General features: G+C 44.3%; 2 protein-coding genes across 2 annotated transcripts; one reads left to right on the top strand and one right to left on the bottom strand.

Annotated features, from left to right (window-relative positions):
* Positions 1-160: 160 nt before the first annotated feature.
* On the bottom strand, positions 161-4,986 carry ifngr2 (interferon gamma receptor 2). The gene is made up of 8 exons (XM_030112638.1): positions 4,831-4,986; positions 4,577-4,661; positions 3,563-3,677; positions 3,090-3,271; positions 1,950-2,095; positions 1,627-1,768; positions 1,279-1,421; positions 161-496 (listed from the first exon to the last, which is right to left on the bottom strand). The coding sequence occupies exons 2-8, from the start codon at positions 4,611-4,613 to the stop codon at positions 389-391; spliced, it is 873 nt and encodes a 290-aa protein (XP_029968498.1). The 5' UTR covers positions 4,614-4,661; positions 4,831-4,986; the 3' UTR covers positions 161-388.
* A 585-nt stretch (positions 4,987-5,571) lies between these two features.
* crfb1 (cytokine receptor family member b1) lies at positions 5,572-14,836 on the top strand. The gene is made up of 8 exons (XM_030112815.1): positions 5,572-5,668; positions 6,126-6,184; positions 6,264-6,384; positions 9,510-9,673; positions 10,087-10,253; positions 11,392-11,545; positions 12,849-12,976; positions 13,264-14,836. Exons 2-8 carry the CDS (start codon positions 6,136-6,138, stop codon positions 14,107-14,109), a joined length of 1,629 nt encoding a protein of 542 aa, XP_029968675.1. The 5' UTR covers positions 5,572-5,668; positions 6,126-6,135; the 3' UTR covers positions 14,110-14,836.
* Positions 14,837-15,043: the final 207 nt, after the last annotated feature.

Genomic DNA, 15,043 nt, shown 5'->3' with positions numbered 1-15,043 from the left:
AGTAACGATGTGATTCCGGTCTTAAAACTTTCTCATGAGAAAAATGTTGACATCAGTTGTTTCCATATGAGTTTGTTTATTGCTGGATTTAGCGGACGCACGCACGCACGCACCAGAGTAGAGGCACATCAACAGAAACATCAATCATCAGCAGTATTAATGATTAGTAGTGGTTGGTGGAGAGGTTAAAATCTGCAGTACATTTCACATTCTTCCCTCATAAAAATTTTGATTTTTTTTTTTTTTTGAAAAAATATACATCTCTTTAAATGTTTTTCAGAGGAAACTTTCCTTAGAATCATGTGAAAACTGGAAACACTTTAGTTAATGCGGCACGTTAAACAGTCATCATGACAACAGTGATTCCAGTCGGTGAAGACTCGGACCGTCACTGCTGTGGGCCTTCAGCAGGCATGAGTGTGGCCACTTCGCAGGGCTCAACAGGGGGAGGGTCGCAGACGGGGGAGTCGAGCTCTGGCCACATCGCCAGGAGGTCCTGTACAAGGAGAGAGAGAGTTCGTCCATGAGCGCTCGCCACTTCTTGTAAAAGCACAGAGCGTTGTACTGCTCATTACGAGACATGACGATCTCCTGACATGTACAGTCAGAGCCGGCCCAGCCCAACCTGGTGCCTGGGGCCAGACTTCACACCACGCTCAGGCCTGTAGTCCTTCCCTGTTCAATCTGCAGACTCATTCTGCAGCAGAAGCAGTGCAATAGGGGGGGATTTCACACCTCAGGAGTGGCTCAAACTGTCACGCAATCACAACAGCCGCTCGTCTGAGGCCCGAAACAAACACTGACCAGAGAGGAAATAAGCATGATGAAGTTAAAAAAAAAAAAAGAAAAGAAAAAAACACAGCTTATATGATTGGTCTGGACCGAAAGCGGAAACCCCTCTCCTTCAGCCGGCTGCTGTCTGGCTAGCCACAAGCAGCCACCATACACAGTCTTCAAATCATGGATCAGTGAGCGCCTGCACTTCCTCACTGCCGGTCTGTCCACGAGACATTTTCTCACTTTTCATTTCTGCTTCTTCGGATTCACGCTGTCGGCCTTGTTTGTTTACTACAAAAAACTCTAAACACTGACAGGTGACGGATTACATCGTGGCAAACACGGAGAGGTCATGTGACAAGACGATGCAGAATAATCTGACTGTACAGCTCCTGATATCACACTGAAGATGATGATGATGATAAGGTGTGGAGTGTGTGAGGAGGCTAACAAACTGTCTGTAGTGGAGGGTGTGACACACACACACAGACTGGACCTCACCGGTGGGATCTCACACGGAGGCCGCAGCAATTGTTTGATCCGCTCACGCTGGAAGATGAGGACGTACGCAGTCACAGGGATGATCACCAACAACAACACCGCCACCACCACCGCGGTGGCTACCGTCACGGAATGCGTGGAGTCTGCGACACACACAGACACAGACACAGACACAGACACACACAGACACACACACACACAAAGAGAGAAAGAGTGAGTCCTTCAAATGCACAAGAAGCTGATAACTGATCATGAAGTGCTCTGAGTAGCCTGTGAAAAGATGAATGATTCCTCATGCTGTCTGACAGTAGAGGTGAGTGTGTGGTGTGTGTGTGTGTGTGTTCTCACCGTGCTCAGGGATCTGCTCACACTGGACACAGCTGGACAGTCCCACAGACTTGTTGAAGATGACGTACTCCACCTTAGCACAGTACCGCTGGCCCGCCTCCAGGTTGTCCATAGTCCATGATGAATCGGAGTTTATGTGGTTCTGATGAGTGGAAGACATTCAGATGGCATCAATATAAAGCCACTCAGAGATCCCGCGCTCTCCACATCTCCGACCGGTTCTCCCAGCTTCCATGTTGTGAATGCAGCTGCCAGGCAGCGTGGTGAAGATGAGGAGTGGACAGACATGAGCTTCACAGCAGGAACCTGACGTCAGGACTCACCAGTAGCGGCTCCCCCTCCTTGCCATAGTAAATCCTGTGGGTTGCATGCGCAGCATGCTCATGAAACAGGCTGTGGTCCTGGGTCAGATGCACCGTCAGGGAGCCAGGCCGGGCAGTCAGGCGCACCGTCGGCGTGCAGGAGTCGCCTGAACAGAGCAGTGAATGAAGATGCGAGCGTCAAACCTCTGCTTCTCGCTGATGTGAGAGCTCACGGAACAACACAGAGCTGTTCAGTTCTGACAAACACTCGAACCTCCTTTCTTACCGTACATCTACATACACGAGCAGCAGCGCTACTGACGAACTGTAGAGCTGGTGTGGAGGACTACATGTTTCAGAAAGGTTGTGGCTTTGCTACAAGAACAACCAGAAAACAGGATGTTTTCACTTCTAAGAATTTTATGGATATAGTCTGGGAATCACGACACTCTGGAAGCCGCCATGCTTGTTATTGTCTTTATCCTCACACATGAGCTGAACAGCTATTTACCCATGAGCAGTGGCAAGACTCCCGTGGTGGAAGACACGTCTAAAGCACGGTACAGACACCACACATCAGTGCACCTTCGAATTGATGACCAGGGGCCTCGTGTTCTCACAAAGTCCTCAAACGTATAAAGAGAACAGAAACAAAAGGACCAGGAACCACTGCAGTGAGGCTGATTTGTTCCATTTCCACAGAGAGAGGTCTCAATTTAAATAGAACGGACACCAAGTCCAGTGCGATAGATACCTGTGCAGTGATATATTATCTGCTGGTGATGGCCAAATGAAGCTTTCTGAAGCAAAAATGCATTTCCTCTCCTCTAACATTAGCTTTGAATCAGCACTTAGGTCATTTGGATAAGACAAAAACACTGCACCTTCACTTCAGCAGTGAGGGGACAGATATGAGCACAGCGACGATTTTGATCCTGACTATAAAGTCAGACGGGTTGATTGAAAAATAATAAAAACTGATCTCTTCTTAGTCTGCTCATACAGGCTGCATTAAATTTTTCAGATGCAACACCAGGGGCAAATACCAGATTATACACATACAAACCATCAAATATGGATTTTGCTGTATCGTGTCCCATATGATTCCCAGAAAACATTATCAGTGTATGAAATGTGTGTTATGAAGTGAAGCTCACTCACCGTGAACGCTGCAGGCGTGGCCTGGTTCAGAGGTCAGCCCATGTCTCTGGGCTTGTACATACAGCCTGACACAGTCGTGCTCAGCCCGAGCTTTGGTGAAGGAGACGTTACAGAAGTGTAAAGGTGTCTGATTGCAAGCTGGCACAACTTTCCAATCACCTTCATCAGCAGGTCCTTCAAAGCTGAGGAGGAAAGAGCAGACACGTCTTTTAGACAAACTAATCAGGAAATCAGTTCATGCTAAATGATCTCAATATTTGTGTCATTAGAGACATTTATTATAACAGTTTTCTTTCTATAGACTGTCAAGATATGTGTGGTAGTATTCTCACAACAAATTATTCGAGAAATAATCAAAGAATTACCAAGACGTTATATGACAAGACCATTGCAAACATTATTCAACTCATTTGTTTTTCTGTTAATCCTAACATGAACTTGCTAGAATGAGCACGGCCACCGTTCAGTCTGACCTGTGGTAGAGAACGCTGAATTTAACGTCCGTCTCTCCCGGAGCAGGACTCCAGGTCAGCTGCCACTGATCGACATGGACATCCTGTGGTGCTGAGGGCGGGGCTTCAGACAGCACTGAGAGACACAAAGATGGGCACGTGAGAAAATTCAGTGATCTTGCAGCCTTTCTGTGTAGAGTTTGATGTTACTCCGTGTGTGCGTGAGTTTTCTCCCACAGTGCGAAAACATGCCTGTGAGGTTAACTGGTGTGAATGCGAGTGTGTGTGGTTATCTGTCTCTTTGTGTTTGTCCAGTGATGGCCAATACGCTGTACTGCAAAGCTGGATTTTCTCATGCCGAGGTAACTTCAGCATTAACCCTGGGTTTTCTGTCATATGACGCTGGTAATAAAGCAGCAAATGATCAGCGTGTGATTAGTATGTTTATATTTTCAGGTGAATTATATTGGACTGTCTCACAAGTTACACAACAGAACCGCAAACGCTTCCACTTTCATGTAAGCACATACTGATCAACACAAGTAAGGTCTGGGTTGAACCCATTTGATAACCTGCTTCGTGGTACCATTGATCAGGGGTTGTGGATGTCTGGGTCTAATATCCTAAACACGGTGAAGCAATAAAGAAGATGGATGGGTAAGAACTGAACAACAAGCATCAACAACAGCAAATGAAGGACAAAAAGCAGTTATTGATGTTCAGACAGGAGTGCGAGGAAGAAAAAAATGACTCAATAACACCCTGTGCCCTTTTTGTTTCTCGACCACCCCCATAACAGTACTCAGAGAAAAGCAACATACACAGGACAGCAGAAAAAAAAACAAAACAAAAAAAAAACAAGAAATAACAGGAATATGGAAGGACACTAAAGCAATTCCAGAGTCACTGTGACCGGCAGAAGTGTTGAAATTCAAAGTTAGCAGAGGACTAACATTTCTGAGACAGCAACCGGTCGGATCATTCTACCACCCACAAATGTCAGCAGAGACCGGAGAGGTCAGAGGTCAGAGTTACCTGTGGGGATGTGAAGGAGCAGGAGAAGCCACAGCATGGTGCCCCGGCCGGCACACTACACACACTGGTCCGGACGAGCCATGACCTGGGAGCACGAAGCGGAGACGGTCAGCTCGGTAAGCTAACTCAGTAAGCTAACGCTAAGCTCGCGGTGAGCTAATGGTAGATCCAGGAAGCTCACGATAAGCTCACGGTCCACTCGATAAGCTCACAATAACTTTACGGTACACTCAGGAAGCTAAAGGTAGACTCACGTTAGATAAACGGTAAATTCAGCGCGGACCCTTGTAACACACCAACACAACCACCGCTATCATAGCATCATAACTCTTCCTCTTCTTGCTGCACCTCCGCCGCGGTGAGGAATACTGAGCGCCCCCTGTACGTGCGCGCTCGCTCGCGAGCGAAACGTCTTCTTCTTCTTCTTCTTCTTCTATTAGATTTCCGGCAGCGTAGACGCTTACTGGCGTTTTACTGCCCCCCTCAGTTCAGGACAGGATTGTACTCTCTCAAATCTTCTGATACAGGCCAGTGGAATGGAGAAAAGCCAACACTCTTCTCTCAACAGCTCGAGTCTCCTTCCCCCGACTGAACAGGGTTGTATAGTCCAAAGAGGAAATTCCGAATCGCGAGCGTAAAACTATGTTAGTCAGCGATTTTAAACATACTCCATTTAAAAATAAGGCTGCATTAGAGTTAGTGAGCAGCAACGAAAGCTATGATATTAAAAGTAAGCCCTGTTTTTTTGATTGAATATGCTTTCATTTTGATATTTTGTATGCTTTATGCATTTATTGAAATTTCACTTTAAATTTTTTTTGTCTTCCGCCATGTTGTTTGTGAACGCGATGACGTCAGTGGGCTGAGATTTTCAGTGTTTGTGCGTGTGCACGTCTCTCTCTCTCTCTCTCTCTCTCTCTCTCTCTCTCTCTCTGTCGCTCTCGCTCTCGCTCTCCCTCTCTCTCTCTCTCTGCCCCCCCCCCCCGTCTGTCTGTCCGTCTGTCTTCCGGTTTCTGTACGTAACACTTGACAGCAGAGAAATGAAAGCGTCGCTGTCAAACTGGTCTGAAAAATGTTTCGGTGCTCTGGCTGGTAAGTCACATTTTGTTTTGTACAGGTTGGCAGCTGTTTACTTGAAGTTCAAAAAAACAACTCCTCACTCTGTAACCTATGGCATTCATTAAGGGAGTAACTTTAACTTTATATAAGTAAATCACTTTGCTCAGTTATTTTTAAAAATACAATTGCTGATTAGTTTTACTTAAGTTACTTTACAAGAAAAGTAGTTGTCTATGCATTTTACATTAATTTGGTAAGTTCATGGGAAGAGGAAATGTGTGTTTTAGATTGAATTAGTTACTATTTATAAGAAGAGTAATCTTGTGTAGTTACTTTCTGAGATGAGTAATTCTCTCTGTCCACCACGTGGGTTCGATTTTGTCAGCATGAGGAGACGAACTGTGGTCAGTAACTTGCTGGGATTACATTGGTACTTTGATGTAACGTGATGGTGTGTGAGCTGAGTGGTAACGTCTGTGTGTTGTTTCAGGGTGTGAGTGATGGAGAGATGCTGGCTCGGCATCCTCATCGGTGTGCTGCTCCGACCTGGTGCGTCAACTTCGCTCTGATGATACGATTCGGGGTCAGTGCTGCGTGTTCACGTCATGTTGTCTTCATGTTCACACAGCGCTCGCTGCCCTTCCTGCACCAGTCAATGCTCACATCATCTCCACCAACTTCAAGCATGAACTCTGCTGGGAGCCCGCTCCCGGCACTGCTCCGGAGACGCTCTACATCGTATCACAAAGGTAACATTCCATCTAACCGTCTGGGATCAACTCAACACAGCCTGCTTTCCGCAAAGGTTTCTCCCTTTTAAAATGAACTCCATCCTTTTATGCTTGTCCTTCTAAATTTCACCCCTAAATTTTCATTTACACAAACTGGGATCAAAACCTGCCATGATCACAGAGATACTGTGATCATGGCAGACTTATAGGAGACAGTTTACTGAGAAGCATACAGCCAAGCTAGCCAATCAGAATCCTGCAAAACTGTAAATACAGTTCGCACACGTATGACGCCGATTATGTTTCTTTATGTAGTCTGATGTTAACCATGCAAACTTAAAGACGGAGTTTTTCCAAATCTCCATTTTGGCTGGGATTTCGGTTATGATCGTTTATGGTGACTTATAACGAAACGAAAAAGGAAGGGACCGAGCGCCTTGAAATGTCACCATTTTCGCTTATTTTCCTTGTCGTGTAAGTGGGGCCTTAGTCAGTGGGGGAAAAACCTAGGAGAAGCTGACTCATGCGCAAGATGACAGCTTGCACTACTTCTGCTGCAAAATGTTTTTTGACAAGATTACTAATTCAAGTGGGATAATGACTGGGATCAACTGTTTCATCTTTTTTTTTCAACTTCTCCTGAGAAAAGAAACTGCATTTTAAATCAAACCACGACCTTTGATTTAGTCAAACTCTAGAAGGAGCAGAGTCCGTCCAGTCGCCGTCATGTTTGATGGAAAGTTTGACAGAGGGGTAGTTTTTCCACCATGGCAGCGTTTCTGCTCAGTTAAGCCGTATCTCGCTGCAGCTGTGACCACAGAGTTGACTGTTTTTGAAGAAGGCGTGTTTCCGCACTGTCAAAAAACAGCATGAAGTTGGGTTATTCTTTGTTTCAATGTGTCACATTTCAATTTTCACATTTCCAGCTCTGATAGTTGCGCAGGGCAGCATGCTTCTTTATCACCACGGATCCATCCTCATGGAGTGGATTTATTGCCGTAAACATCCATGTTTCATAACCACGCAGTCTGATTAAACTGTAAGAATTTTCCCTGATTAGATCTCCAGTCGTGTTAAGAGAATAATCTGCTGGAAGTGTTTTTTGATAGTTTTATTTCAGAAATGGACACATGGACACAGTGTTTTTTTTAAGGCTCTCCAAACTTGCAGAAACAGCAAAAAGGTGAGGAAAAAAAAAAAGTAACTTCATGAAATTCTACAATATTATTTCACAGGGCAATATAAACGAACAGCACTCTGATCATTTTGTGTTGGAATTTTAATTCCTCAATATGACAACTCGAATATTTGTGTGTTCCACAAATACCACGGGTGACCATTATTAACCTCAATATTTCACACGTAATCCCAGTGGAGATAAATGTTCTTGTGTTACCCAGAGTGTAACCCGCTCCGGACCTGGTTAAGCCAGTCACTGTGAGTTACCGTGCCGATTTACCCCGGTAAGAAGTGAACCAGTGTTGTAAGAAAGGAAACCCAGGGTTCACCCTGAAGTGACCGCGAAAAGAGAAAATCCAGCTTCGTAGTGCAGCACCCAGGAGCACTGACATGGGCTGTTTACTATTTGAGTCATTTCACAGAAATACGCCAAGCAAAAAAAAAAAAAGAAAAGCTTTTTCTCACGTGTGTAAATCATTTAATTTCAGTTTATTTACTAAACTCGGCAATCTCACTCGAGCAGCAGGATACAGTGGAAATAGAAACTCATTTTTAACAGGAAGAAGCCCGCACGGCCAAACTCAGAGGTGGAGATTTTCTGTGTAAAGGCAAGATGTCAGCGGTTTCCTTCACCATCAACTGACACTGAGAAACTGGAACTCTGACAGGAAGTAGTCCGGCAGACCCACAACAAAAAACTGAAAGACACATTTCTTAGAATTAAGAGTGTGTGAAGAGGTCCTCTTTTCCAGGATACGGTACTGGCACATTTCATAGAACTGATGGAGGGATGATTAGAAAAATGTACTCTCTGATCCCTCTGGTTCTGTTCTTTGCCCAGCCGGTTTTGATAAATGTGAGCCTATATAACTTTATCATTTTTAGAGGATGCGGTTGCACACATTCAGCCCTCAGGTTCCCACCGTGATGAAATCCCCCGTCTTTTTGAAGGCATCAGCGTAGAGCAACTGGTTCTTGTTATCATTAACAGCAGTCTGCCCTCTGGTGTCGTCCCTCAAGATTTTAAACCTGCAGTGATGCAACCACACTTCAAGAAACCTGGCCTCGGTCAAACTGTTCTGTCCATTTTTAGGCCCATCTCCAAGCTGGCTTTCATTTCTAAAGTCGTGGAGAAGGAAAAGCTTTACCTGGATGGTTACAATATCCTAGAGGTTTTTCACTCCAGTGTTAAAACTTGATACGGCACAGAGGCAGCATTGCTCGGGATTTTTAACAATATCCTCTTGGCCAATGACTTCGGTGACTACTTGGTTCTTGGTCTGCTGGTTCTACCTGCTGCATTCAACACGGTGGGTCGTTGACATTTTGATATCCTGGTTGCTGCACCGGTTCGGCATCTGCAACTTTGGACTTTCATGGATTATACTTTCTGGCAGACAGAACCACGTGTCTAAGCCTTGCTGACTCTGAATCCTCCTCTGCTTTTTTTTATATGGGATTCCACGAGGCTCAATATTAGGACCCCTGCTTTTTTTTCCCATCTGCTGTTTGCCTCTGAGGTCCATCCTTAGAAGGAACAGCATCTCCTTTCACTGTCATGTGGATGATTGCCTGTCATGTCCCTTTAAAGAAGAAAGACGCCTTCTCAAGGGAAACCCTGTTGCTACACTTCAGTGAACTGTTTTATTACCCACACCCGATGCTTTTAGGTTTTTATGTCTATATATGTACAGCACTTTGTCGCAGTTGTGTTTTTTTTTTTTTTGTGCTTCATAGATAAAGTTAAGTTGCTAAGATATTCGAATAAGACCAAAAGGCTTTGCCTGGGCCATGAAGCACTGCCATTGGACTACTAAAGATTGGAAGAAGACGTTATGAACTGATGAATCGACATTTGCAATCTTGGGTTCATCACACCTCAGAGAGCTACAGCGCTATTGTAAATCCGACTCGCACTACTTTAAAGAGCTGACTGGTTCGTACGGCGGTGTGTTTCTCCGCAGGGTCAAAGGGGTGCGTAGGTGGGAACGGCAGTACAACTCATCAGGCACGTGTTCAAAGGTGATGCTGGCTAGCGACATGCTGTACACCTTAGCTGTGCAGGCGTCCTACAACTCCACGTTGTCTCCGCTGTCCAACAAAGTCGACTTTCAACCCTTTGAACAAAGTAAGCCAGAGTCTGTATCTTACGTGCTCTGTGACATTCACTTTATGCATTATATACATACCTCTGTAATTTGAGTCGGGATGAAACAGCAGAACACCTTAGAAGCTCCAATCATCACAGACTTTACTCTCTTTTATTATTTGTTGCAGACTGATTGATTAACAATCAGTTTGGTTCAACACAGACTGAACAGTTCTGTTCTGCATTACCAGTCAAAAGTTTAGACACACCTTCTCATTCCACGTGTCTTCTTTATTTTCATGCCTGTTTATGTTTTAGAGCCTCACCGAAGGCATCAAAACTATGAATGGGCACAAACTGACCCCTTTGCGTTCACAAGATTGTACCGCGTCAGGCTGAGCTGGCATCCATCTGTGCTTAAATTCTAACAGGACGTTTTCTTTCTGTGCAAGGTAAAATAAGCGCACCACTCCTGTCACTCAGCGGCTGTGGAAACTGCATCAAGATGAACATTTCAGTGCCTCAGGCTGACAAGGACTCAGACATTTCCGACATACAGAAATACTACGGCGCTTCTTTCGACGTCCGTTGGAGGAAGAAAAATGACAACAGATTTCTGGTAAGACGCTCATGTTTCTGTCACGTCCATCTATAATAATGTGTTGTCATTTCTTTCTGTCCATTGCTAAACTGGCCGTTTATTCAGCTTGTTAGTTCATAAGCAAACTGAGCAGTGATCTGCAACTTTTATGACCAAAACAGCTATTTTTGATGTTTTTCCATCAAATAAAATGTTCTTGAAGCCTCAAACCATGTTTCACCTTAAACATTAAGTGAGCACAGTTTATTAACTGATACCAATACAGAGTTTCATGTTGCTTTTCTGAGTTTTAAGAAAAACAATTGGAAACGTCAGCATTTTTTGTTAATCTTTTTTTAACCCATCTGTTTTAATCATTCCATGAAGTTTATTTATTTGGATGCAATGATGGTTTATTCAGGATATTATTGATGAACAACACACAAACAAAACAGAGGAATATTTTAAGGGAACCTCTGTTTAGGACGTGATCTGAAACAGAACAGAAATTCTAATCACTGTTTTTCTGTCCTTTTATTTGTTAGCTTCCCTACAAACCCTCCACAAGTTATAAAGTTACCCTGTTGAAGCAACCGATCAATTACCAGCCCAGCCATCAGAAATGCAAACGTAATCTCTTTCAGACCTTCAGCAAATCTCTCGTAGATGTCCCACAGAACCTCTTTGATCTCCTTCAAATCTTCTTGTTTGCTTCTCTCTTATTGAATAAATCTTTGAATCATATTCATATCTTCTGTAGATCTCATCAGTTCTCCTTCAGATGAATTTGTTTTCAGTCCACTTCAAAGAGATGTGTTGTATTTCAAAATAAACTGAACAACTGTACTTTTCACGTAAATGATCACTGGATTTCACTTTCGTTTCTCCACATGAGCAGTCCAAAAATGCTTTTCATTGTTAATCACATTCGCTCATTTCCACACAGTCACACAAATGGAGGCGGCTGCCCCACAATGCGCTCGCTCCACCCATTAGGAGCAGTTCGAGGTTAAATTTTTTACTCAGACACCTATCTTAACTGCAAACTGCAGTGCAGTTTCAAATGTACATTTTATGATAGTGAGTGGTTTAAAGGCTGTGTTTCACAGAGATTCACACTGACCTGAGGTGTGTTTGTGACGAGGCTTCATCATTTTATTCTTTGTCTGACCTGCAGAGTGTCTCAACAAAAAGCAGGAGTTACACTCTGGACAACTTGGAGAAAGGTGTGGAATACTGCGTGCAAGTGCAAATGATCGCTGGTCTCAACAGGAACACTGAGCCATCAGCTTGGCAGTGCATCTTCACCAGCCCTGAGCTACCCAGAATAGGTGAGCTGAGCTTCCACACTTCCTCCGGATGATGTTGTGAAGGAGTCCCGGGATGGCTCCGACTGAAGGGTCATTGCTAATATTCTGAGATGTGATGAGAGATGAAGTGCTGTAACGGCAGCAGAGACACTTCCCCAGTCCGTTCAGGTTCTGCCAGCAGAATTCTGGTAGGTTCTTGTTTGGTATGTTTGTTTTGTTGAATGAAATCTGATTTATAGACAGACTTCTCAAAAACAAGATTCGGTCAAATCTACCTGAGCACAGAGGAAAGCTGTGGCAGGTGTGGATACACCGCTGATCTAACCCGCGTGTTAATCTCCTGCTGTGCGCTATTTCAAACACTGCTCGCCAAACCGGTGCAGCAGTACATATGATGCCACAGACAGAAAACATCAAACACTAATGACACGATCTAAAAACGTCTCTGCATTCAAAGCATTTCTTTTTAAATCCACAGAGGTATCGACGTCATCAAATCTGCAACCTGCTGTCTGTCAGGGCCCTTGGAGCCATCCTAACTTTTCCCCCTATGTGACGTCCATGATTTTGCAGTGATTGCAGTTAGTATTTGGTTCAGAAGTAGCTCGAAGTTTGTAATCATTGCAAGTACACAATATGTGTGATATTTGCTTAAAAAATTGGATTTAGGCAGCAAATCCGGTCTGGACGTCAAGACTTGCCGTGTAAATACGACCTGGGATCAGATCCCTGTCGATGTTGATGTCGCGGTGCCCAAGTTCATCAAACATTGTTGAGATTTTTTTCACAGAAGATGAGGAAAAGGGTCATAAATTGCATGCTGCAATTATTTCCTCCTCTCAAAGACTGAGAAGGCATATGATGTCCTCAGATGACCAGTGTGCCGGATCGTCCTCCTGTCAGGTAGCCTCCATGCTTCTCATTCATTTACCGAGTGTCTGCTATCTATGCAACAAAATAAACTTAGATGACCACAAGTTTAATGACATGAGAGACGCAAGAGAATCCGATAAGCCCGGTTACACGGCGGCCATATTGGCAGATCTCTCACACATATCTGATATATTTCCACATGTATTCCAAAAGACATGCTCCTTAAGTCTCTGAGGGGGATCCTCGGCCGCCACCAGCTCCCGTCTGATGCAGGGCGGCTGCCCAGTGATGGGTCAGTTCAGTGTGTGTGTTTCTTCTGGGTACTCCGGCTTCTTCCCAGCAATCAGACCCAAACACACATATGAAGCTGGGAATGGCTCTAGTAAATGCAGTGTGTGTGTGTGTGTGTGTGTGTGTGTGTGTGTGTGTGTGTGTGTGTGTGTCTTCTCAGGTCCTTCTGTTTCGGGTCTGATTGCTGGTCTCAGTGCTGCCACCGTCCTCCTGACCGTCTCCGCCTTCTGCCTCAGCTACGCTGGGATTTTTTGCAAGCCGAAGGCCGCTCTGCCCACAGCACTAGAAGTGAGTCATCTGTGTGTGTGTTTCTGATGTTCAGTGTGTAGACACTGCTGTCTGGGAAAACTCTCGCTGCGGTACCAGTTTTGTTTTTTCTTATTTTCATCCTGTTATGGTATTTTATTTAACTCACTTTCAGATAGGAAAATGTTTTAAATTCAGAAATGTGGCATTTAACCAATCTGCTCACTTGTCCAGTAAATCATAGATGTGACGTCAGTCTATCAGCCTATCAGTCTATCACTTCTGCTTTCTTCTCTCCTTTTGTGACTTTCTTCCATCCTTACCTCCAGACGGAGCATCATGAAGGCCACACCCTGACTCCGGAGAGGACCGTCCCGGATCAGATCGCTCTCCGGTCAGAGACGAGCGACGAGAGGAAGCTCAACAGTCCCACATCTCCGCCTTCTGCGGCTGCTGCCGAGTGCAGCACGGAACTGGAAGATGAACACGAAGATGAAGAGGATGGTGTGAATGAGTACATGGACAGAGACCCGGGGCTCTCTTCAGGTCACCAAGTTTCTCCTGACGTGTCCGGGGAAGAGCAGCCTCCGGCCGCAGGGGATTCTGGGAGTTTCACTGTCCGGTCATGGGCTGAGCCGGAGGACCTGCAGGAGGAAGGTGATCAGGATGAAACCAGACCTGAATCACCTGGAGGTTCTCTCACTAACGAAAAACATCCACCCGGAGACCAGGACCAAGCTACAGATGAGGACTCCTCCATCTCCAGCCATGTTGATCTCTTCTCTGTCACTCTGGCTTCACTTGCTGTTGAGAAGGACGAGGAGGAGGACGAGGAGGAGGAGGAGGAGGACGACGACAAAGGGAAGGAGGAGGAGGAGGAAGAGGAGAAGCAGCAGGAGGAGGAGGAGGAAGAGGAGAAGCAGCAGGAGGAGGAGGAGGAAGAGGAGGACTGTGACTTTTTCAGAGAATACAGTTCGAAGCCTTTTTTTTCTACGGACCTCAGACGAACTTTGAGTGACTCCCAAACCAAAACAGGCAGTGAATCACGGACGCATCTTCTGTGTGAAGACTTCACTGCCACGGAATATGAAAATGAGGAGGCAAACACTTTGATTCAGAAAGAGGAGGAGGAGGAGGAGGAGGAGGAGTTCTCGGGGTATCTGGAACACAAATAATGGTTTGCCGATTTGTGTTTTCAGCATTTGTTCATTCATTTTTAATGTGTAAAGAAATGTTCTTTATAGTATCTATCTAGTATCTGTTTTTAATGGCCAGAGAAGGGAAATTCCTTTTTTCTTAGCTGAATTTTATTGATGATTTGAATCTGAAAAATGAGGAAACTGTAATGGATTTGTAAAGAAAAGCTGAAGTGTACATACTATTCTACAAATGTGAACATATCCTAAATTAAAAATCTTACTCAAAACACTGAATAACAATTTCCCTCAATTCAGTTCAGTTTCATTGATATAGTGCCAAACACAACACAGCCATCTGAAGGCACCTCTACAGAGAAACATTTTCACATCATAATCAACCGTGGAAAGTAAAAACTCCATTTTAGGAGGACAAAGCCTGCAGAACAAGACTCAGAGGTGAACACTTTCTGCAGAGCCAGACCCAGAAGTGGAGAGAACAGAACACAGAAGTTAATATTGGAGTGATCTCTCCTGTCAGTGCTCTCGCTGCAGCGTTTTAAATCAACTGAAGACTTTAAGCAGTTATTGAGACAACCTGATAATAAGGAATTACAAAAGTCTACTGTGGAGGTGATCAAGCCATTGGTTTATTATTTCCCTGTGTGACTCTGAGTCAACATGTTCCCGATTTTAGATTTAGATTAGATTAGATTAGGTCCTGATTTTCCACAGGTGTTTTAAGGCTATTTTATGGTTCTATGTTTTATCTCTGTCATTGTACCTGTTTCTGTTTCTGTTTTTTTTTTTTTTACATGTCTATGGTTATTTTATGGCTTATGTGTTTTATATCTACAGTTATATAACCAACTAACCTGAAATTATTCATACTCAGGCAAATTTTGGGAAAAAAAAACAAACAAAAAAACCCCAAAAAATTGGCATGTCTTTAATTATTGATGCATTTCAAAAC

This window comes from Salarias fasciatus, chromosome 16, assembly GCF_902148845.1.
Source record: "Salarias fasciatus chromosome 16, fSalaFa1.1, whole genome shotgun sequence".
NCBI classification, from domain to species: domain Eukaryota; kingdom Metazoa; phylum Chordata; class Actinopteri; order Blenniiformes; family Blenniidae; genus Salarias; species Salarias fasciatus.
This window is presented reverse-complemented; position numbering and strand designations above follow the sequence as displayed.

Excerpts from the sequence above, each read along its gene's own strand:
- ifngr2 (XM_030112638.1), bottom strand. The coding sequence starts at position 4,613 with ATGCTGTGGCTTCTCCTGCTCCTTCACATCCCCACAG. Across the intron at positions 3,678-4,576 it reads GCTCCTTCACATCCCCACAG|TGCTGTCTGAAGCCCCGCCC; the intron begins GTAACTCTGACC and ends TGTGTCTCTCAG. Across the intron at positions 1,422-1,626 it reads TGAGCAGATCCCTGAGCACG|ACTCCACGCATTCCGTGACG; the intron begins GTGAGAACACAC and ends TGTGTGTCGCAG.
- crfb1 (XM_030112815.1), top strand. The coding sequence starts at position 6,136 with ATGGAGAGATGCTGGCTCGGCATCCTCATCGGTGTGCTGCTCCGACCT. Across the intron at positions 10,254-11,391 it reads AAAATGACAACAGATTTCTG|AGTGTCTCAACAAAAAGCAG; the intron begins GTAAGACGCTCA and ends TCTGACCTGCAG. Across the intron at positions 12,977-13,263 it reads CTCTGCCCACAGCACTAGAA|ACGGAGCATCATGAAGGCCA; the intron begins GTGAGTCATCTG and ends CCTTACCTCCAG.